This window comes from Lichenostomus cassidix, chromosome 5 (assembly GCF_008360975.1).
Source record: "Lichenostomus cassidix isolate B80296 chromosome 5, HeHo_3.0, whole genome shotgun sequence".
In the NCBI taxonomy this organism is placed as follows: Eukaryota; Metazoa; Chordata; class Aves; order Passeriformes; family Meliphagidae; genus Lichenostomus; species Lichenostomus cassidix.
This window is the reverse complement of record NC_139486.1, coordinates 44,254,721-44,276,946: the sequence shown is the minus strand read 5'-3', so window position 1 is coordinate 44,276,946 and position 22,226 is coordinate 44,254,721. Positions and strand designations below refer to the sequence as shown.

Sequence of the window (22,226 nt, the reverse complement as noted above, 5' to 3'; positions counted from 1 at the left end):
GACTTGGGCTCAGAGCCCGGTCATGGAGATGTGGACTGTGGGATGAGGCACTGGGAGCTGCCTCGGGTGCACTGTGGTGGGAAAGGCAGCTTACAGAGCAAAGAGGTGCAATTCCTGCCCTGAATGCCAGCCTCGAAGGGCCAGCACTGCTGGAGCTGTTGCAAGGTTACCAGAGGAGTCAGAAGGTGAAGGAAAAGGAGTTGATGATGAGCATGAGGAAAGAAGGCGTTCACAGCAACACAGCAAACACGGTTAAGCTGGAGCTGGAATGGGCAGATTCATTCCCCTCGACATTATTTTTGTGGACTGCTCCCTCTCCTGGGGAAAACTTGCAAAAAAAAAAAACCACCAAAAAACCAAAAAAAACCAGCCCAAACCAATTCTTCATTAAAACAATGCATCCACAGAGCTTACAGGCAGACAGGGCTCCTCCTTCCAGGTTCAAGTTGGAGAGGGCAAGGTGCAAGACCCCTGTGCTGTGCTTCCTAGACAGGCTGTGTCCTGGCTGGAGTAACCCGGAGTAGTGAAGCCAGCTCTAACCTCCGGGCTTTGGTGCACAGCTAAGCGCCACTCCAGCCTGCGCAGACAACAGCAACACTGCCTTCTCCCTGCTTGGTGCTGCTTCCAAGCACCACCCAGACCATCCTCCACTGTCAAAACACTGGCGTTATCCAGCAGTGCTACAGGCGAGGATCCGAGAAACAGTGCTTGCAAGCACTTTTCAGAGTGAATGCTGGAGGACAACTGGGATTGGACAGAAATTGTCAGTTCCTGTCTTTAGTGCTGGTAAGGATGGATGATTTTAGCCACAGAAATAAACTTCAGAGTCTATGAGTGAGGAGATGGAAGAACAACCTTGAAACATACTCTCATGATGATAAATATTCACCACTCACCACTAATCTTGGCTCCTTTGGGATTCTGAAGTCCAGTTAAAATCTTTGCAGAGAAGCTAACTCAGAAGATCTTGCAGTAAGATTAGAACCAGCTGGTGAAAAATGGCATGTTACTGCAGCTAGTAAATACTCACATGAACCAGCCCTGGAGAGGTGAAAGGCTCTGCTGAGCTTAGCAGCTCATGAGCATATACCGTACTGGCTGATACTGGTGTACGAGTAATGCCCTCTTCCTTCTAAATCCTTTCCCACTTGATGATCTCTGCTGTGGAAAAGTGATGATTTAACTGCACACAATTATAAATGAGAAAATAATTATTTCCACTTAACAGAGACTGGGACAGGCTTGCCTGTAAGCAGAAAGCAGTAGCAGGGTGTAAAATCCCCACAAAAACAAATACTTTCAGAATCCCTGGAGTTTGACCAAAATCATCCACCTTGTCTACTTGCATGTGCTACAACAACTTTGTGGAAGTTTTCATCCTGATGATGCAAGGATATAAAAATCTTTGCTTGATTCTTAATAGTCTCTGAGAGTCATCATGTGATACCACGTCAGGCAATCATGCAATCAGCAAAGGTCACAAGATACAGAGACATTCCTCTTGGCTTTACAGCTGCTTTCCACAGCCAAGACTCTTTCTTACGCCATTTTGCAGTCAAGTGCAGCAGCACTCCTGCCTGCTAAGTACTGGGAAGCCCTGGGTGTGTGTGCCCTGCCTATAAGGGGCACATAATTTTTTTGTGTCTACAGGTGCCAACAAGAGAACCATAATGGATTTGCAACATATAATTAGCCTAAATGGATTCTTACTGGCTGCAACTGCATCTGCTTGGCAACACAGAAGAGATGCAAGTCTCACTTGTACAGATATGGTAGTCTGGGGTGGGGGTGAAAGCTTTTCCAAAAGATAAAAAGGAATAGGAAAGTCATTGTTGCCCTATGCCTTCTACAATCTAAAAGAGAAAAGAGATGTTCTAATAATTTTTAACTGTTCTAACTATGTGAATTACAGGAACCTAATTCAAGGTTCATACTACATACATAAAAGTTTGCGTAACTACGCAAAGTCCTTGTCCTGAGGAGCTTATATCTTTATTGGACTTAGAAGCTTTATTAGGTGACAGGTAGGATCATCTCTGTTTTGCAGACAGAACACAGATCAGAAGCCAGACTTCAAATGCTTCAGTGATGTGAAAGGCAAGTCTAGTAAAGCAAGTCTGAAGGAAGCACAAGAATGGGAGAAGTAATAAATATAAGGTGGAAAAGTTCAGTTATTATAAAAAATAAGTATAAGTTATTATAAAAATAATACCCATTACAATCTTCTCTGAGCAATGCAGTCAAGAAGTCTTGATTCCCAGGCACTCAAACAAACTGCTCCTTTCCCCCACAGACTGCCCCTCTGGTGCTGGTACTGCAGCATGGGATGGCAGCATGGGATGGCAGCATGGGATGGCTCAGACTCCACAGTGCACAGCCCTGTGCTTGTCACCAGCCTACCTTAACCACAGGTCATGTGTGCAGACTGGGTGGAATGCAGTAGGGGAGAAGGTTCACTTCTGCCTCCCTTGGCCTGCTACATCTGGCAGAGGCATTTCTCAGTAAGTTGTGGAAAAGCTCAGTTCTCAGGGCCCTTAACCCACTGATAACTGTGACCACTCAGTCACTGATTAAATGTATCTAAATATGCTGTAGATCTGGCAGAAACTCCTATCTCCTCACCTTCCCTTCTGTGAGTCAATTTGACTTTCTGGAGCACCCAACCTAAGCCAGAATTTCAGAGCAGATTATCATTTGGGTATTGTTCTGCTTTCTAAACAAGTAAAATTTGGGTTCTGGGACCCAGTTCAATGGCACATAGCTTATAATAACCAACCAATGTTTCCATGCACCTCTGACCACTGTCACTCCTGACTGGACATCTCAGTCTGTCAAGGAATTCTTAAACCTCCACAGAAGGTCTTTTCTCTGCACTTTAAGAGGTGTTTAGGACATCAGTGCTATTTCAGAGCGTGTCACTGCTGTGTTCCCTTAAAGAAGCCATGTCATGTTTTCGTGCCTCCATCTCTTTGCCACTGTAACTCTGATCTCCTTCCAGACCATCAGGGTATATGTTAGACTGTTGTTGCATTGCTCTGGCTAATTCTTAACCTAAAAAGCATGGGCAAAGTAAGAGTCCAGAGACTAAACCCCATGGTTTCTATGAAAGCAGCAAGGCAGGGCTGCAGAACAAAGAAAAAGGGTCACATAGCCTGGATTGAAGGCAGGTCAGGTAGTGTTCAGCTACATTTTCACTGTTTGTATTCATCCATAATCTTCATTAAGACTTCACAGAAATTATTCTACCAGGTCTGCTCAGATAATAAACACTTCATAGTGTGTGGGAGAATAGCAAGTAAACCTAACAGGAGAGAGTTCAGTATTCCAGAAAGAGATGCTGCCTAGATGCCCAGGATCTTCCTCCTGCAAATAGCATGTAGCATGGAGGTGCAACCCCATGGCAAATACTAATTTAAAAGTACTGCATAGCAACAGGACAGGCAGCAGCCAACTTGCTCTCACTTGATTTTGGGAGCTGTAAGACCAGCCAACAACCCTTCCCCCTCAAGGACCCACACGGCATTCCTGAGGCAAGTGTTAATGCTGGATCTCACCCAAGAAAGAATTCCTATAGACTCAGGGGATGAGAGGATAATACACTGCTTGCTTCTTTCCACTCTTTTCCTCTTGTGCCCCATTGCTCCTGTACTTGTAGTGCCCCTTGCACAGGGACCTTTAACACAGTGGCAAGCAGCTCCCAGCAGGATGTGAGGCACAGCAGCACACGTGGCCTGCCTGCCCTTGGCAGGAGTTTTCTGACTAATGGAAACAGCAGAAACTCGAGAGGCAGGCATGGAGAAGGCTGGAAAGTGCTGAAGGGGGAAACTCCTGGTGGAATGCAAAAGGATTAAAACCAGCAAGAGCACAGCAGCATTCAGCATCAAGTTATTCCCTGATTGCCCCTGCTGAGCACGGCTGGTTATTTTCTTCCCCCAGGTAATGCTCAGATGCACTCCCGGGATACCTCACAGTACGAAACAATAAATGGTGAAACAGCTTGTAACTCATGCACACTGGTCTCTTAACTGGGAGCAGGGCTGAGAAATCCCTGTCTTGGAATCTGAGTGCCACCTTGTGCTGGGAACGGTAACAGTCAATGGATAAAACAGCTTGTCCAGAACAGTGAAGGACAGAAGGGGGAGGAGAAGCTGTCGTTGGAACAAAGATGCATTATGTGTTACGGCTTTTGGAGATCTTTCCTCTTGGTACCAACCAGCATCACTACCCTACCTTCTGTAGGGTAGAGTCCTTTTATGAAGGGACAGGTGGGCTTGCAGGTTTGCTCTGACGCCAGACAGCAGCACAGTCACACCTCAGCTGTTACTGTGCAGCTGGCAGGTGCCAGCTCTGTCCTTGGCACAGGCAAGTCCAGGGAGAAACATGGTGTCAACTCAGAAAGGAAAATTTTGCTGAGTAGTACTGACATCCCCTCTGGAGCCTGGTTTGCAACAGGTAAACCTGTAAGTAGTTCAGGTGTGGAAGGTGAATCAGTAAAATTCATCTTCAACAAGCATTTTACAGAGCAATTTTGAGATGCAAAATACTGCTGTCCTAAACCAAAGTGCAGGTAAGAGGACCCAGCTGGCTTCCTTGGGGGAGGTGAAAGCAGGGTCTGAGTTTCTTATGGGTTTCTTTTAAAGAAATACGTCTTTCTCTAAAGATGGATTAAGCTCCATCTGGTCAAGATATATTCTGAAAATGAACCTCTGAAAATGCACGCTTTGCTACACTGACTTTTAGGGGAGCTTTAGCATAGTCAGAATCATGGTTTCATTTGTTAGTTTGTTCAAAAATGAGAGGTGATTACTTTGTGAAAAATCATATGTCAAAGTCAGTCTCAATGATTTTGCACTGCTGTCAATTATTTAAGTTTTCCCTTTTTACAACTCGGAACATTTTTGCAAGCTGGCTATGGAGCTGCAGACAGTATTGCTTTTATTCACTTCAGGGTTTCTTCACAATCTTAAAGAAAAGGAGGAAAAGAAAACCATCCTGAAAAATATTTCTGTAGCAAGGTAGGAATTCTCTTGCAAGCATCTTGGAAAGAAACAGTGCATGAGTATCCTGCTCATGCAAACTGCTCACTGTCAGAATTCAGTCACCTGAATTTTGAAGTCAAGACTACAACTAGGTACTCTTAGGTACTTACTACAAGGTAGAGTCAGCCAGATGGATCATTTTTCCACTGGTGATTAATCACCACAACTGCACGTGAGACAGGGGATACCTCAGCTTTTCGACAGAACTTAACACCACATCTTCAGAGAGAGAGAATACCATCATGGAAACTTGAGAGTGCTGAAGGCAGAGAGAACATCACCAAGCTTTAATTTTTTCTTACACTTCTCTCTCCCAGATTCTTGCCCCTTTGGCATTTGCAGTGCACAAGCTCTGATGTAACAGGACAGAGGAACATCAGTAGTGATGTCACCCAGTTCAGCAACCATGGCAGCAAAGCAGTGCCGATGTCAGGATGTTGGTTCTTAGCAGCAAGGCTGCTCTTGGCTGCTTTGGTGCAGTACCAGCTGGGAGCATCGCTCAGGGTTCTTGCTGACGGTGAGCTCTGTAGCACGAATTGTGAGGTGTCTTATTCCAGACTCCTGACACTTCTCTCCTGGGGCAGCAGCTGCATCTTGTGTGCAGGTCAGCTGCATGGGATGGAAACATAATAACACTATCCATAATGGTTTTTTTATTTCACTTTTACTGACAGCCCAGCCTAACAGAAATGTTACCTACGAGCATGCATGAGACAGTAATCAGATCATTCCTTACCTAACCTGTGTGTTCTCACTGACAGCAAACACTTTCTCTTCCTTCCAAACACTCCTCATAGCATTTCCCTCTTGACATTTCTCTCTCTTCAAGTCTCTGAAAGTCCTGCATATCCAGTCCATCCTGACAGACCTTGTCATTAGACCAAAGCTATAATGGCTGAGACCAAACAGGTCCTGGCATCAGTAGGGTCCAGCAGGTGAATTGAACAAGGGCACACCCAAGGCTGGATCTCAAAGCTTGCTGTTACTCCTGAAGCTGGGAAGCATTGTCTGCTGAAGCATTAGCAAGTTGGTGATATGGGAAGGTAATCCTTCTGGACTGTTGCCCGCTGTGACTGGATGGGCCGTGGCTAATCTTTGGCTCTAGAATATTTTTAGTGGGCCTTACACTTGGGCTACAGAAGAGAACTTAAATCTCTCATTCTGGAAAGACTACCCTTCTGTCCTGGTATTCAGTATAATCCAACAGATTTTGGTAGCCCTGAACTGTCCAGCAGTCCTGTCCCAATGCTGCATGCACAAGGTGTATGAAATGTGAGTACAGTCATGTCCTATCCATTACATTTCTATTACTGTCATTCTCTACCTTAGACCATAGTTTGGGTTTGTTGGAAGGGGCCTTGAAAATCATGTAATTCCAACCCCCTGCCATGGACAGGGACACCTTCCACTAGATCAGGTCACTCAAAGCTCCAACCAGCCTGGCCTTGAACACTTCAGGGACTGAGCATCCACAGCTTCTCTGGGCAACCTCATCAAGTGTCTCACAACCCTCACAGTAAAGATTTTCTTCCTAACATCTGATCTAAACCTGCTGTCTTGCAGTTTATAGCCATTGCCACTTGTCCTATCACTGCAAGCCCTTGTGAAAGTTCCTCTTGAGCCTTCCTGCACGCCCCCTTTCAGTGCTAGAAGATGCCCTAAGGTCTCTCTGGAGCCTTCTCCAAGCTGAACAACCCCAGTTCTCTCAGCCTGTCGTCAGTGTCTCTCAGCCTCATGGAGCGTAGGGTGCCCTAGTTCTCTGACCATCTTTGTGCCTCTCCTCTGGACCCACTTCACAGGTCTGTGTCTTTTCCTGTGCTGAGTACTCCAGACCTGGACACAGCACTTCAGGTGGGATCTTGCAACAGCAGAGGGTGCAAATCACTCCCCTGACCTGCTGGCCACATTTTCCTGGATCTACCAGTTTACCACCAATTCTGTTGTAAAGTGTTGTGGCCAAACATGGTAATTACACAGAATATTCTGAGTTGGAAGGGAACCATGGGGATCATTGAGTCCAACTCTTAAGTGAATGGGGACTGAAGCAAAAAAGACTAAAAATCTAATTATGAAATAGAATTGACTTCTGATGAACATCATGAAGCATCAGTGGAAAAACCTATGGTTTGCTGGATCCATTAACAGCTTGACTGAAACTCACCACCAAACACACAAATCTTTGCTTGCTAAACTAAAAGCATTCCCAAGCAACACTGAAAACTGGCCCCATACCTGTTTCAGCACTGAGATACCTGCACCTGCAACAAGGAGTCCTCCAACACCACCACTACCACCTAAGTGTCTGTGGCAGGAACTGTTACCAAATTTCTTGCAAGGATGAATACAAGTAAAATTGCAGTTAAATCAAATGTAGCTGCCTGGGAAGAAATAATTGATTTCCTTTGTGGGGAGATGGAGTAACACTAAAACAACCTGTATACCTTGCAATAGTAAAAATATTTGTAAATATTTATAAATAAGGTACGTGAACTCAAAACACAACTGCCACAGAGGTTCCCTTAGTTGGCAAAAAGTGGAGGTTATAGCAGGCAAAAAAGAGCAAATAAATGTTACTGTTGCTGCCGTGCAGTGATGTTAAAGAACAACCAACCATAACACCCTTACCTTGTGAAATCCAGAGTTTAGGAAGGAGCAACAGAGATTATGCAAGGCCAGCAGTTAAGGCCCAGCCCTAACAAGAGAATACTCACTGGGGAGCGGGATTTAGGAAAAGGCGGGATACTAGAAGATACAATGTGAATGTAAGTGATTTTAATTTTCAGTGTCATTATGCACAGCTCCCAAACCTTCAATCTTGCATTCTAAAAAGGGTAACCAACCATACAAATATGGGGAGCAAAGGAATTCAGCTTCTGAGCTGATTTTAAAGGAGGTAAACTGGCAGTATTAGGCAAAATGGACAAAAAGAAACCAGAAAATAAACCCCAGGCAAAAGCATATGTGAACATACTCTGGGTATGTATAACACACAGGGGCTGGCAGCATTACTGCATGTGACAGGATGCTCCCAAATCTGCAGCCAGCCTGCCATTTTCATAGTGGTTGGGATGTTTCATTTACAGCCTAATAACCTGTTACACATAGCACACAGTGAGTTGCCAAAGTTCATCTATAATATGCTTCTTCAAGTCCTTCAACCTGCTAGAATGTGGTGTGGTCACCCCAAACCTACTCAGCTGTGGCATCTTTTCTTACCAGTGTCTTGGGCAATGAGACATCAAGGCTACGCAGGGTCCCTCGCAGTCAAATCACTATGAGCTCCACAGTGCTTTGCAATCTGGACAAGAAACATGGCAAGGTTGTCAGTTCTCGTACAGGTGAGAAACATTCACCTTCTCCTGGTACTAAGGTTATGGAAACGTCCAGATCTGCCAATTCACACAAAGATGATAAAGAAAAATGTCCACTTCCTGTGTCACGGGAAGCGGGTACAACGGGGGTTGTGGAAGCCCTGCCTACCTGACCAGCTTGGGGGAACACATTTCATTGTTCTCAAGGTATTTGTAACACAAACATCTGTATAGCAGGACATGGCCATGGAAATGACTAGGAGCTTTTCTTCCAGATTCTTGAAGACAAGAAGGTTGTTCCACTAACAAGAGCAATCCAGAGATCCTGATGCCCAAAGAGCTACTTGTACTTACCTTCTGACTAAAGGAAAAGCAAAGCAGCTCTCATTGTGGGGTTGGTCAAACTATGAGTCAGGAGGATCATCCACTCCAGAAAAACGGCTTCGCCTTCTAAGGGCAGGACTCACTTATAATTTCTTCCCCACCTGTTTTATCATCTGCTCTCATTGCTTGATGCTGGTTTAGCAAGCCCTAACCTTGCACTTGAGCACACTGGTCAGTAAATACCTACAATGGCAGGCAATGTTTATTTGCTGCATTGACCCCTTTTCCCTCACAAGCTCAGGTGAATGGCATTTCTGCAAACCACAGCCCCCTCCACCAACCACTGAGGCTACCAGAGCAGCACTGAGTATGAACCTGCAAGCATGAGCAGCAAGGATACAGAAGAGCAGCCAGTAAAAGTGTGCAGAGACTGTCTTCAGCTTTTGCTGGTACAGCCACACATGCCTGTAGGGCACAGCACCCAGTGACAACACCCGTGAATTCTGGAGCAGAGCTGTATTACTATCATTTGTCATCAGCTCTTTCCTGGCACACTTCCTAGTTCAAGGCAAACCCTTAATAACCCACCTCTCTCTCCTTTAACCCTTTTTATATGACACAGTACAATTAAAGATCCTACAGGACAAGCCACCACAGCTGCAAGCATACTCACCAACATGTTCATGTAGTCCTCCGTGAACTGAAGGCCAAGGTCTGATGGGATACGCCACAGACTGCACAGACAGACCTACCCATGTTCCAAAAACACACAGCCTGGCATGACACAAGGCCTTTCTCAGAGACTAACGAAGTTGTAAGCATTAGGTTTAATTCCACACTTAATTCTCCCCACTAATGGTTTCACCACTGGGTAACACAGTAGCCATGCAACTCAAGCTTTTGATCTTTAGGACGGAGAGAGTTAGACTTGACATGAAAATCCTCAGCGGCCAACAGTGGATTCAGCCCATCCAACAGCACCTGTTTTAGGATGAAACCTCTGTTTCTACACCCCTAGATACAGAAACTTGAAACCTTAATCCATGGCTGAGTAGAAACACAAATATTACAGACCAAAGCAATATACAGTTATGTCAACTCTGATGTTTCAGACCTGTTTGAAAGAAATGGCTTAGAAACAAGCTGACTTATACATACAAACAGTCCATTGTGGCCAGAGGTTTCCTAACATTCTTTTATTAAAAACCAAAGAGCCAAAGATCGCCCTGATGCTCTTCATTGTTATAAAGCAGACTCTGAAGTATTAAGTGAACTATGTATGAGCAAAGAACTCCAACTGATGCAGAGTTTAAAACTAGGTTTACAGTTTCCTATTTTATTGGCATGGATGTATTTCTAAACTTAAAAACCCTTCTGGCAAGTTATCTCAATTTCTTATGACAAAATTTCTCACAACACACAAATATTTACAACATATACATATTTTTTCAGTCTTTTACAACTGGTTCTTAAAAGACAAACAATTCATAGGTTACCACAGAACAAAAGCTGTGACTTAGTTGTTTTTAATTTGATAAAACTATCATAAGTTAAAGTGAATAGATTTTTCTTTAAATTCCTTGTAGCATTTTACAAGTGCAACAGAAAAATATGAAGGAACCAATTTAGGATAGCTGCAGTTCATTGGATAAATGTTGCCCGTCGTAATCACATTATTTCACAGCAAATTCTTGAAAAAATAAGCACCAATCATTCTTGCAAAGAACAATTTTATCTAAAAGTATTGAAAAGTGTTAAATACAAGGTGTTTAATTTACGTAACAAGCAATAAATACACCATATCCAAACTTTTATTCTGCATACTGCTACCCTTGTACATATAATGTACTAAAAAGTCAGCAAATTGTCAACACCTTTTCGTATTTTTTTCTCTTTTTTAAAGAAATCAATTTGACTTCCAACCAACGGTTTGCTACTATAACAAAGGCCACAAACAGTACGTCTGGGACAGCATACAGTGTTAAAACTGACAAACTCCAAGGGGGAAAAACCATCTAGCAAATAAATTGGAAAGCTGTAGATCATTGCTGGTGATATTAACATATACTAGAAAACCTTAATATGCTGCTACTATGATTTGTAAATTGTTTAGTCAAATATTGTAAGAGCAAACTAACGCTCCTACTGATCAAAAATAATTCTGTAGCCACACTGTATTCTCATTGTCCTGCATGGAAAGATCTGATGCATTTTCATAACTTTGCTTGAGCCTTTATTTTACAACAGAGCATTACCTCTAACTCGGAATTGCACATAAGAAGGCTATTAAAAAGTACAATAAAAATCTGCACAAATCAGACTTAAGAAGAGTCCGTATGCTGTACACTTTCTACATTATTACGTTGATAGGTGAATAAAGAAGTGCTGCCACTAAGTTTTCAGAAAGTTCTTTAGTTGAGGAATAATCAAATGGAATTTTTGTTGGGTTTTTTATTATTATTATTTTTTTAAATTATTTTTTTTTTTTTACAAATGACATCCAGGTCAGTTTAAGACCTGTAAGCTTATGCATTGAGCCTTAAAGACTGATCTTCTCTCCTCCTGGAAGAAATATCAATATCTATTGAATCCTTGCCAACAATAAGCCTTAATCTCTTCGCTGGAGGAAGAGGAATAAAGTCATCAAATTCATCATCATAGTCATCTTCCTCTTCATCGTCCTCTTCTGATGAAGATTCATCTGCTGTTTCCTCTTCATAGTGACCATAATCATCTACTTCCATTCTTGACTCCAAAAGGGAGAGAGTTTCACTACAACACACACCATTTTCATGAAGGTCCTCAGGATATGTCCCTCTGTTTTCTTCCTCTCGTTTTAGCTGTATTTTTAATTTTGTTGAACTATTGCCTGATCCTGAGTTAAACCCATTATTTAGCTTTGCTACATATAAGTTATTATCTTTTTCATGGTCTTTACTTAATTTTATGCTTATTTTCGAAGAACTCATTCCATCACCCTCTTGATCATTTGCTTTGCTACTGCTATCATGGCGCCTACGAAGAGTCAGCTTAGGGATCCCAGAGCTATTTTCAAGGATAAGTTGTGCATCATACCTTGTGATTCGTCTTTTCTTTTTACTTTTTGCAGTTCTAAAGCTGTCTTTTGCTTTAAAATTGTCAGTTGTTACAGAGCAGCCACCAGATCCAGGGATAAACTCTTTAAAGCCAACAGGTGTGTCCACCACGTTATTCCTCTCTTCGAGTTCTGAATGAGAACTAATCAAATCTGGTACTTCATCTTTCACAGGTGTGTTGTGCATAGTATCAGTTTCCTCTGTTTTTGAAGATGGTTTCACGAGCTTTCCTTGTCGAGATTTCTTTTTTGACGTGCCTGCATCATTTCTCTGGCACCGACCCTCCCCTTTATGTGATGGTCCGTGAGCCACATCGTTGTTTAACGCACGAGACTGCTGCTCTGCAACGTCCGATTGTGTTCCAGTCAAGTTACTCTTATAGCTATCCAATGTATTTGGTTCAAGCTTTGTGTCAGAGGTCTCCTTCAAACTCAGCCTTGTTCTCATCGACCTCCTCGTGATGTATGTGCAGGGTGCAATATCACCATGCTCATGAGCACCTTTCACAGAATTCAGTTTATGTTCTCTCGCTGCATGCCTCGTTAAGCATCCGCTAGAGACTGCAACTTTGACTGGTCCCTCCAATTCTTTATCCTTTTTAATGGGCAAGTTTTTATACAAAACTACTTTAGGCTCTTTGAGAACTAAGTTTCCCATTTCAAGCTTTCGAGAAGCATTCTTTTGCTCTGGCCTTTTGCACTGATTTCTCAACTTTATCTTTGAAAGTAAAGGCTTTGCAGGCTTTTTCAGTCTCTTTGGTACCCTGGAATTGTTTATATGAGTTAGTTTAGATGAGGTAGAATTTGATGATGCTGGAATTCTTGATATAGACTGTCTGGTTAACGTTCTATTTTTGCTGTTCTTTTTTACGCCAATTGAAGACTTTCTGTTAGCTGCAAAAGAAAAAAAGTGGTTTTGTTATGATGCTGCTATAGCCTGAATTTCCCACTCCCAAATACTATAGTAATTTCATTTATTTGGAGTACTTCAACAGAACCCATGAAAAAGGATAGATAGTATGTAGGAAAGAATGAGACTGCTTAATGTACACCTCAATGCATGAAAGGACATCAACATTTCCAGGTACACTTCCCCTCATGAACCCCAATACACCAAGTTTGGTTTTTACTGAATTTCTTCTTCTATCAATTAAAAAAAAAAAATCTATTTGACATCATCCACAGCTTTTTCTGAGTATTATTCCAGCAAAATCTGAAGATCAGCATAATCTAACATTATCTCCAGGATTTTTTGTCCTGAGAAGGAGGAAAAAAACCACCAAGCACCTTAACTAATGTAATGGTTTCAGTTTCAGGTGAAACTAGTGCTACTGTAGCAAGTAAAGGAGTTTTGTCTGCTCAACAGAGGTGCAACTCTAAATACTGATAATTAGAGTATTTAAATAAATTAAAGATTTAAATAAATCGAAGATTAAAGATTGAATTAAAGATAAAGATTTTAAATAAATCAAAATGATGATTTGGGGACTTTTTTTTAGGTTTTTTTTTTGGTTGGTGGGGTTTTTGTGCTTTGGTTTTTTAATATCACAGTAGCAAACAGGAGACAGGTGGAACCACAGTATTTTATGTAGCTCCAAACACGTTTACCAGTTAAATCAAAGTTTAAATTATTTGTATTTTGCCCATACTGAGTGTGGTGGAGGTGGGGAAGTGGGAAAAGCAAATAAATCATACTCGCTACTCCATGGAGAGCAGTCTTGCAGGAAGATTACAAACAAAAATTCCTTCCAATTTCTTTTGAAATTACTAGCTGTGCACTTTCACTGCACAAGAGATTCCTGAACTATTAATTCTACATGTGGAAAGGGAAGAGCTGCCCAATTTAAAAGACCTCTAAAGGAAATTACTATTTGTTTATTAATATCTACTAAGACTATTTATTTTAAAAATATTTTCCTAGAGAATTCAAACTATCTAAGTTTTCTCTCCTAAACCATACTACTGCCTGCGGTAGTTTACTGTATTTTGAAATACAGAAATTATTGGCAGGACTTTAACTGATGTGTTTATGAATATTTGCTTTTGATATAAAAAAGAAAACTAAGAACATACCTATTGTTCTTCAAACACTTGTGGAAAACCATGAATTTGCTGTTTAAATTGCCTTCAGATTCCTGAATAAATTAGTTTTAATGACCAGTACCTGAGAAGCATCTCAACACTAAGAGAGGAATTCCACTATAGTGAAAGTTTTTCATGCTTTTGTGAAACTTTTAATGACTCCAAGCTCTTCCTCTTACTTACTTGCATTACCTTTTTCCTGAGTGGTATCTGCATCAGTGTTAGAGCTGACGGACTGGCTGTCTGAATTCTTGCTGCTGTCACCCAACTTTTTAAGTCTGTTTAATCGTTTATCTGTTTCTCTCAGTCCATATTTACTGTTAATCACAGGAGTAGGTGCTGGCAATCCCACTCTTGATTTAAAAGCACCAGTTCCACGTCTACAAATAAAAAGAGGACACAAGGTATTAATAAATCTTAATGCAAACTTAGAGCTTTATTTCATATACAGATGTTTGGATCTCAAGTACATCTGGATCAATGACACCAATAGCCACAGAATTGGTTAGCATTTTGTGGGCTGTTTTGTCTTCTGTCTTCTTAGGTGCCTAAATGTCTCAGTTGGCCAACAAGAACAGCAGGATCACTTAGGAAGAGTACATGGACATATGCAGAGAGATGCAAATCTTCCCGGTGATGTCTTTTGGAGGCTTGAAAGAAACTGTACAGCACTAAATCTCTCAGTGCTCCAGACATACCCACAGATCCTTGGAAGTCTATCATTACAACACTGCAAATTAACACTGTTTACAGCACAGTTAAAGTTAAGATAAATCTGATTTTTTTGTGGTGTACAAAGCGATTGTTGCCTCATCAGTTTGAAACAAGAAAAAATGAGTCCTTACTAACTCCCCCAAAATAAAATCTTAGATATTTGATTGCTTCTACCACAGCCTTGTAACTGAAAAGCAAATTCCTAAAGTTAGAATTACCCAAATGTTAGCTTTAAAAAATAACATTTTTTAAAGCTAGTATTTGGGTAATTCTAACTTTAGGAATCTGCTTTTGTACTTAAAATACAAAAATGACAAGTTAATGAAAATATTCAGACACATAAAACTAGCTTGTTCTGAAAAAGAAAGCACGTCCATATTTACACCGAAATAAGTGATCAAAAGAACTTGAGCGAAACCTGGCATCACTCCCTGTAACAAGAGAAGAAGAATTCTGGTACCCATTTATTCAATACTTAACAGTTCCCAGGACTGAAGCACATTTTTCCTAGCAGCTCTCGAGATAAAAGTCTGAGATTGCACCCTTCACTTTGACTGACCTACCAACATCATGCGAGCTTGGAGGTGAATACCAGAGGGTCTTCCCTTTAATTGCAAAGTAGTCAGTAAAAATGAAAACAGGATTATTAAGCTATTTATATGCAGGTGCACTAAGCTATTTCTCAATATGAGCATATTTTGTCCTTTGCAGGGTTTTTCTTTCTACAGTTAGCTCAACGAGTAACAGCACAATGAGTTCTGTGCAGTTCCTCCTGGAACTGGGTGAAGCTTTCTCAGATGATGCTGAGCCTTCCTGCTCCCAGTGAGCTGAAGTTTCAACATGGCAAAAAAACAACTATGAAATTCTTTCAATTGATTTTGTGAAGAAACCAGGTTGAGACAGCACAAGTGAAAAACAAATAGAACACTTCTGTTGCTATTGAACAATGGACAGATATAGGCCAATACTATCTGAACCAGCAGATATTTACAAATACACAAACCCCCAAGTTCTAACAACACTGAGTCAAAAACTACTTTGCCCATTCCCAGCAGAAGAGAACTTCAGGTCAACATATAAAACATTAATAGAATTTTCTCTGTCAAGTACAAAAAACAGTGAAAGTTGAGGATCAGTTGACAATGGTCTTGCAGAAGCTGTAACTGCTTTTCCTTTCAATTCTACTTTATTCAGTACGAGATTTTTAAGAATCTACATCCCTGTTTTGTCTCATTTTGGGCTCATCTCCAGAACAGGGAATCAAAAGAAAAAGAGAACACAGATGTCTCAGGAATCACCACCATTCTGTAACAACACAGAAAGTTCATTACAACAAATAGGTAGGAAGCAATTATTTTCTGTCCAAAAATCTGAGCACTCATAATGAAGGACTTTCAGTTTCACAAAATACATCATGAATGTGCCCAATTCCATTTGAAAGCTATTTACATCAATGCATACCTTTCACAGGTGTAACATTCGCAGTATTCATTATTTTCGCCAAAAAACCCATCTCCGTAGTAACAAGAGATTTCTTCTCCAGGTTCAATATCTCTTAGAGCTTTCACACATGCTGTATCTCTGCCCGTTGATACAAACTGGGGAAGGAGATGACAGGAATGGGAAAAAAAAAAAAAAAAAAAAGAGGATTAATCATTAAGGCTGCACAGTATCTGAGTAAGAAATAAAGGTAAAACAGTTGGGAAAGAAAAGTTGGAAGGACCAAGAAATTTAAAAAAAAAAAAAAAAAAAAAGTGGGACATTTATTTATTTATTTTTAATTTTTTGCTTACCTTACAGTTAGGTCTGCAATCTGAAAAAGGTCCAAAAGATAAAGTCAATTAACTGTGGATAAGACCTGAAACATGAATAGTTGTAGATATCTAAAGTAAGGATTCACTCTGACTTCAGTAACTGCAGAATCTCAACTAAATACTGGGAGTTAAGTTAGTATTGCACAAAGCCATACATCAAAAGATACCTGGTTTGGTATAGCTGGGTTTCTGAGCTCTTCCCTATGCTATCACAAATGTCCAGATTCCCTCCTCTTTATGGTAAACAGCTTTTTCTTAAATCCAACCTGCTTTTCCTTTGGCACACAAGCACAACATAAGCAGCCAAGCTTCTGTGCAAAATGTTAAAGAGCCATAAGAAGTTCACCTAATAAAGATGTTACTGTTGACTGAACTCACAAGGAATTCAAGGTAACCCACAATACGTTCCACAAATTTAGGGGCCATTTCCCAAGTTTCTTTCAAGGAAGAAGGCATTGCTTCCCAGAGCCTTCTGTGAGTTTCACAGCTGATCAGCTCTGGCTGGGACAATCCCAATACGTTTTTGTCCTACACCAATACAGTATGCCAGATTGAGACATTTTTCTCCAAGTTCCTGTGCTATTCAGCTCACATACAACATTTCTGAACTGCTTATGCTCTTCAACATGCTTCCTATACTTACTACTCACCGTGATTGATAAATGCAGCAGGACCGAGCCACAGTTGTGCACAGTTTTTTCGTGTGGAATACATGACGCTGAAGTCATTTTCCCCATGTCTCAACAGCATGTTTTCTTCCATTTCTGATAGTTCAGCAATACAGCCCACAAGTAATTCGATTTTATCATTTCGTTTCCTTTAATGTAAAAAGAGTAGCAGAAATAAAACTACATGTGCCAAAATTACAAAATAATTTCACAAAAAGAAAAGTTGTTATAGAATCAATTACATCAACTCTGATGTCAGAAACAATTATCACCATTGTTTCTACAATTTCCTGAGACTGCAGGCAAGAAATTGCAAGAGTTGATTACTTCAGCTTCTGCAATTGTTAAAACCAAAAGCAAGATCTTTTCATTTGCGTACACTCCCTCCCCATTACCACTTAAGAAATTTTGACTTCCTCCAGCTGCTCTTGCTTGTGTTTCCTATACTTCTTCCTGTGGCCAGGAAAACACAGCACAATGAAAATGCTTAGAGCTCCATGGCTTTTTAAATGAGGCCCAGTAATGACTCAAAGAAAGAGCAGAATTCAAGCAAGATGTTTTCCTCTCTCACAAGTAGTTCTTCAGCTTGAAGCTGGTCCTTGAAACAGGGTGAGGAGGGGGAATGACAGACACTTTCAAAAATCAACAAAACCACCAAGCCTTTTTGTGTAGATAGCCAGTGCGCCATCATGAATAGAGCAGTGCAGAGGCACTGAATGCTCAGCCTAGTAGAAGCACAGAGTTGCCATCTTCTGGCATAAGCATTGTTTCCACTGCTCTTTGGAGGGGCCATGCCATATTTTGGCCAGGTTCCTCTGACACAGATTAATATGGAGATAGCAAATGCACACGAAGGACACAAAATAGAAGCCAAGCCTTTCAAGTGCAAAATTCTCCTCTGACAGAGAATGCTGAGAACTCTAATCAGTTTTGAGTCTCAACAGTTTTGCAGATATCACCAGGGCTAAGAAACAGCCTTCCTGTCTTTTTCACTCTCAGGCCACTAAAGATTTTGAGCATGAGAAGTTAATCCACTTTCAACACACCTACATGCAAAACTTCCACCCCAAAGAATGAGCTAAGGGGTGAATTCAAGCCAAAAACAACAACAAAAAAATCCCAATCAGTATTTTTGGGTTGTATCATGATTGTGGAACTTACAGCTCCAGTCATGAAAAGCTAGAAACTGGCCTCAGCCTACTTAAAGCTTTCTCTACAACACGTGGAGGTTGTGTTGCCACCAGCAGGGTGTCCAGCCACTCAATCCCAGTGTGAACATAACAGCATTTCTTCACCTCAGATGGGCTGGTACAATGGGCACTGCCATAAAGCAAAGCTCACACAAGTGGTGTGTATGTGAATTGATTTTAAAATCTGAATTAAGCCAGAATCTGCTGGTGCTGCCACACACATGCTTATAATGAAACTCAGATGTGCCAAATGAGAAGGGGAAATACACAGGGGTTCCAGCCTTGTGTTTCCAGGAGAGATTGATCTTGCACAATCAAAATATGCAAATAACACCCATTTAAAAAAGGCAAAAAACTCATTTCCCCCACAATTATTTGCCATGTAACAAATCTGCCATAATGTGTTTCTCACAAGAGGCTAACAAAGCATGAACAGAAGTAAATAATTACCTTACTGAAGACAAGATTAAAAAAATCTTGTATAATGAACACTATATGGATAAACCCAAATAGACAAAGGAACGTCTTCCAGAGGCATGGATTCTGTATTAAGTATTTAGCAAAACCAGAAAATTCAATTTGCAAGTAACAATACAAAACTATCTATTTCACTGGTTGCAGTTTTAATTCTAAATCACACATTTTAGTATCTTTTTTAGATTCTTTCAAAAGAATAGACAGAAACAGAATGCAACAGTAAACTGTATTTCTTACCATTCTTTTGTTGCAACAATTTTGGCTCCATTTTGCTCAGAAGAATACCGATTACAAGGTAGTATCTCAAACCCACTGTCAGTTGCAAACATTCGTAAATAAATAAATACCTGCAATGAAAAAACCCAGTACTTGTCTGTTACAGGCAAAACAAAAGTACTGAGGAACTTCTTATATAAATAATGAAAGTGAACTGTACAAAAACACGCACAAAATGGGAACTGCAGTGGGATACTGTCTGCTGAAATGCATTTCTATACATTTTAGCTATACATATTATGTTGATCTTATTTATTCACAGCGACTTGCAGGAATCCTCACATGGGTAATGTGACTATCCAAAGAGTTGAAGAAAATTAAACACACCTTGAATGGTACAAAATTGGCCCAACTAATGAAAATGGATAATTTTTCCTTAAAATCCCTGAACAGCTGTATTCAAAAAAATCTTCTCAGATCTTTAAGAACCATGGAGACCTAATAATCTACAGGAACCCATTTAATTATTTGAAGTTCGGAAAAAAGATATTACTTCCGCAACAAACTTAAGTGCTGAATAATTTTTTTTTAGCTGAAGTGGGATTGTGTTACTCAAAAAACCACTTTGACAAAGCAGTACTTCTTTCTGCTAACTCTTTCCTGTGTTACTAGATTTGGGGCATTTTAAAATAGGTCAAATTCCTTTTGGTTGTACCTGGAAACAATAGACTCATTACTGAAGAAACATCTTTTTTTTTTTTGTTAAGTAAAAAATATGATTCTTTTGCTTTGAACTTTGACAATCAATAACCTTTATGCTACATACAAAATGGATTTGGGGTGTGTGAAGTGAAGGAGGAGTAACACTTGCACAGAAAGCCCCTATACCCACAGCAGCTAAGGTATTTTGAGGTAACAAGGCTCCTCCCTTTACCTTCATTTGTCACTCAGTTTGATTTACAACAGCTGTGAGTAAAAAAAAACTGTAACAAACCCCAAAAAACTGTAACAAACAAAACCCCCCAACCAAACCACAATACAAACAAACGATAAAGGGGAAAAACATCCCTTCCTTTCTACACTCTATTAAATAAAAGGCAATGCAAGTTATAAAAAAAAAAAAGGGGAGGGTGTGTCTAGTTAGGCTTTAAAAAACAAAGAAGTTTCTCTTAAAAAACAGTAAAACAATTAACATAGAGCACTCAATTGCTTTACTATTGCTACATTCTTAAGAAATGTTTACATTTTCTTTGCCTTTCAACCATCTGAAAAAGCACATTAATTACAAATACACCTACATGTTCCTTGAACAACCTTTCCTGCATTTTGTTCTTGTTAAGAAAATAGTGCCGGGCCCAGTCACCTGACGTCAAGGACTTGAAGGCTTTTTCTAAGTGCTCATCTTTCTTAAAACGTTCAATCACCTCTTTGAGTTCTTCTTGCCTTCCTTTAATAGGTCGAAATCTGAAATAAAAAATAAAAGCTATTCCAGTCCACTGTCAGTCATTCTCAATTCTTCCTCACAGTTACTCGCAGCACAGAGTTCTTCTGCTACCCATATGAACATTTAACTCTCTGCATAATGACACTGACCAACTTTTGCCAAACCCAAAGCCTTATTACATTGATAAATTCACTACATGGATTTATGTGGACTGCAGTTAACATGCGCATTCATATAAAACACAACTCTTAAGGACAACACAAGTAGTATCTACAAACACTAACACACAGTAGAGATACTACGTCAGTGTAAGATCAAGATTCCACAAATTAGTGCAATCATAAGAATTTTTTGCAACAGGAAATCTCGGGCATGTAAATATGAAAATAAACACCTGTGCATTAGCAGAGAATTCTGCCTTCTTCCCAAAGCCTGGGATTTAAGAAAAAACTACCCTTCCTCTCTTCACTGGGAAAAAGTAACAGAAAAATCCTGCATGACTGCCTGAAGTGGGAGCTCCATTTCTGAGATGCAAAACCACCAAGACAAAGCAGCACTTAAAGATTATGCCAAACCCCTATAAACTGCTTTTGACTGAGCACATACCCATATATGCACTGCTTTGGGGCAGAGGTGGGGTATGGGTATTCTTAAATGTATGACACACCCCAGGGGACTCTTCACAAAGATAAAAATTTCCCAGGGTCATGAGAAACAGTTTTCTGCAGCTCTTTTTACAATTCACATGTTTTGCTTACAGATCATATGGCAAAAGTGCTGAACAAACCAAGGACTTTTGAGTAAATGTGTAAGAGTAAGCCCCATAACTTGTTGCTAGAAGTGCATTACTATGCTGATTTTATTTCCTCTTACTTGCCAAATCAATCTGTATTTCACTACAGAAGTAAACAAGGGGAAAAAAATTCTTGGAGTTAATGGAAGGAAACCTCTATCAACTTCCTCACTGATACCCTGTTTTTTAAATTGTCATTGTCACTGGCTTACTGTCATCTTGGAACACTGAATGCTGCAAGTAACTTCTTTTCAAATGACCGCTTAACATCTGCATCTTCTATGCAACTTGTACAAAGGAAACAAAAAAGTGTTACCTCCCAATTTTGTTTTACTCTGTAAAATACTGAGTCTCATCAAAAATAAGTAACAATGATGAGGATTCGATTCCCTTCCTTATAAAAAAGATGCTGTATTTATGCTCCTGATACAATGAAGACAGACCTTCTTACAGCAGGATCACTTTCAGCAGATTATGAGCATTCCATGCTTTTATATATCTCTGAATTCTCCATCTGAAAACCTTTCCTGTGACATAATAACTGAGCAACCTTTTAGACCTTTTTGAATCCAGCAAAACTGATCACCGTAAATCTGGGGGCTTTCAGAGAATATGGCACAGTAAGGAGTTTTGAGCAGACATCAGGTTCAGTTCTCTTCTGGCTGGGATATGACATCGAACAAGACAGTAGGAGTCAGCCAAGAAACGGATGCCCTCTTACAACCATAACACACACCATGCCAAGAAGTTTCCAACCAAGTTCTTTATTAACATACTTATCCCATCAGCCCCAAAAGCTAATTACCTAACAAGCTGATGAGACCATAAAAGAAAACTCTCTTCAGACTAGAGATGACACAATAATTATTATTTTTGTTTTGCAGCACACCAAAGTCTTCCTCAACCTGCCAGTAACAGAGAGGAATATCTCTGTTCTCCCAAAACCAGAAAGACTTTGCCCAGATTTGATAGTCATAACTCACAGAGCTTCCTCATACATGAAGGGAATTTAAAATCATATAGCCTGAACTGAACCTGACTAGTTTCAGAACAGGACTTG

The 22,226-nt window shown here is 40.4% G+C and overlaps 1 protein-coding gene across 4 annotated transcripts in view; it reads right to left on the bottom strand.

The window, feature by feature from the left end:
• Nucleotides 1-9,855: 9,855 nt before the first annotated feature.
• Nucleotides 9,856-22,226, bottom strand: part of KMT5B (lysine methyltransferase 5B) — a 28,798-nt gene continuing 16,427 nt past the window's right edge. For 3 of the 4 annotated variants that reach the window (XM_085062722.1, XM_085062721.1, XM_085062723.1), the window contains exons 4-10: nucleotides 20,228-20,393; nucleotides 18,951-19,060; nucleotides 17,029-17,195; nucleotides 16,358-16,377; nucleotides 16,026-16,162; nucleotides 14,034-14,230; nucleotides 9,856-12,662 (exon numbers count right to left, since the gene is read on the bottom strand). In XM_085062722.1, the coding sequence (XP_084918848.1) occupies nucleotides 11,200-12,662; nucleotides 14,034-14,230; nucleotides 16,026-16,162; nucleotides 16,358-16,377; nucleotides 17,029-17,195; nucleotides 18,951-19,060; nucleotides 20,228-20,393 (2,260 nt within the window). In that variant the 3' untranslated portion in view covers nucleotides 9,856-11,199. The remainder of the gene's footprint in view (nucleotides 12,663-14,033; nucleotides 14,231-16,025; nucleotides 16,163-16,357; nucleotides 16,378-17,028; nucleotides 17,196-18,950; nucleotides 19,061-20,227; nucleotides 20,394-22,226) is intronic. The other variant, XM_085062724.1, reaches the window with a different exon arrangement.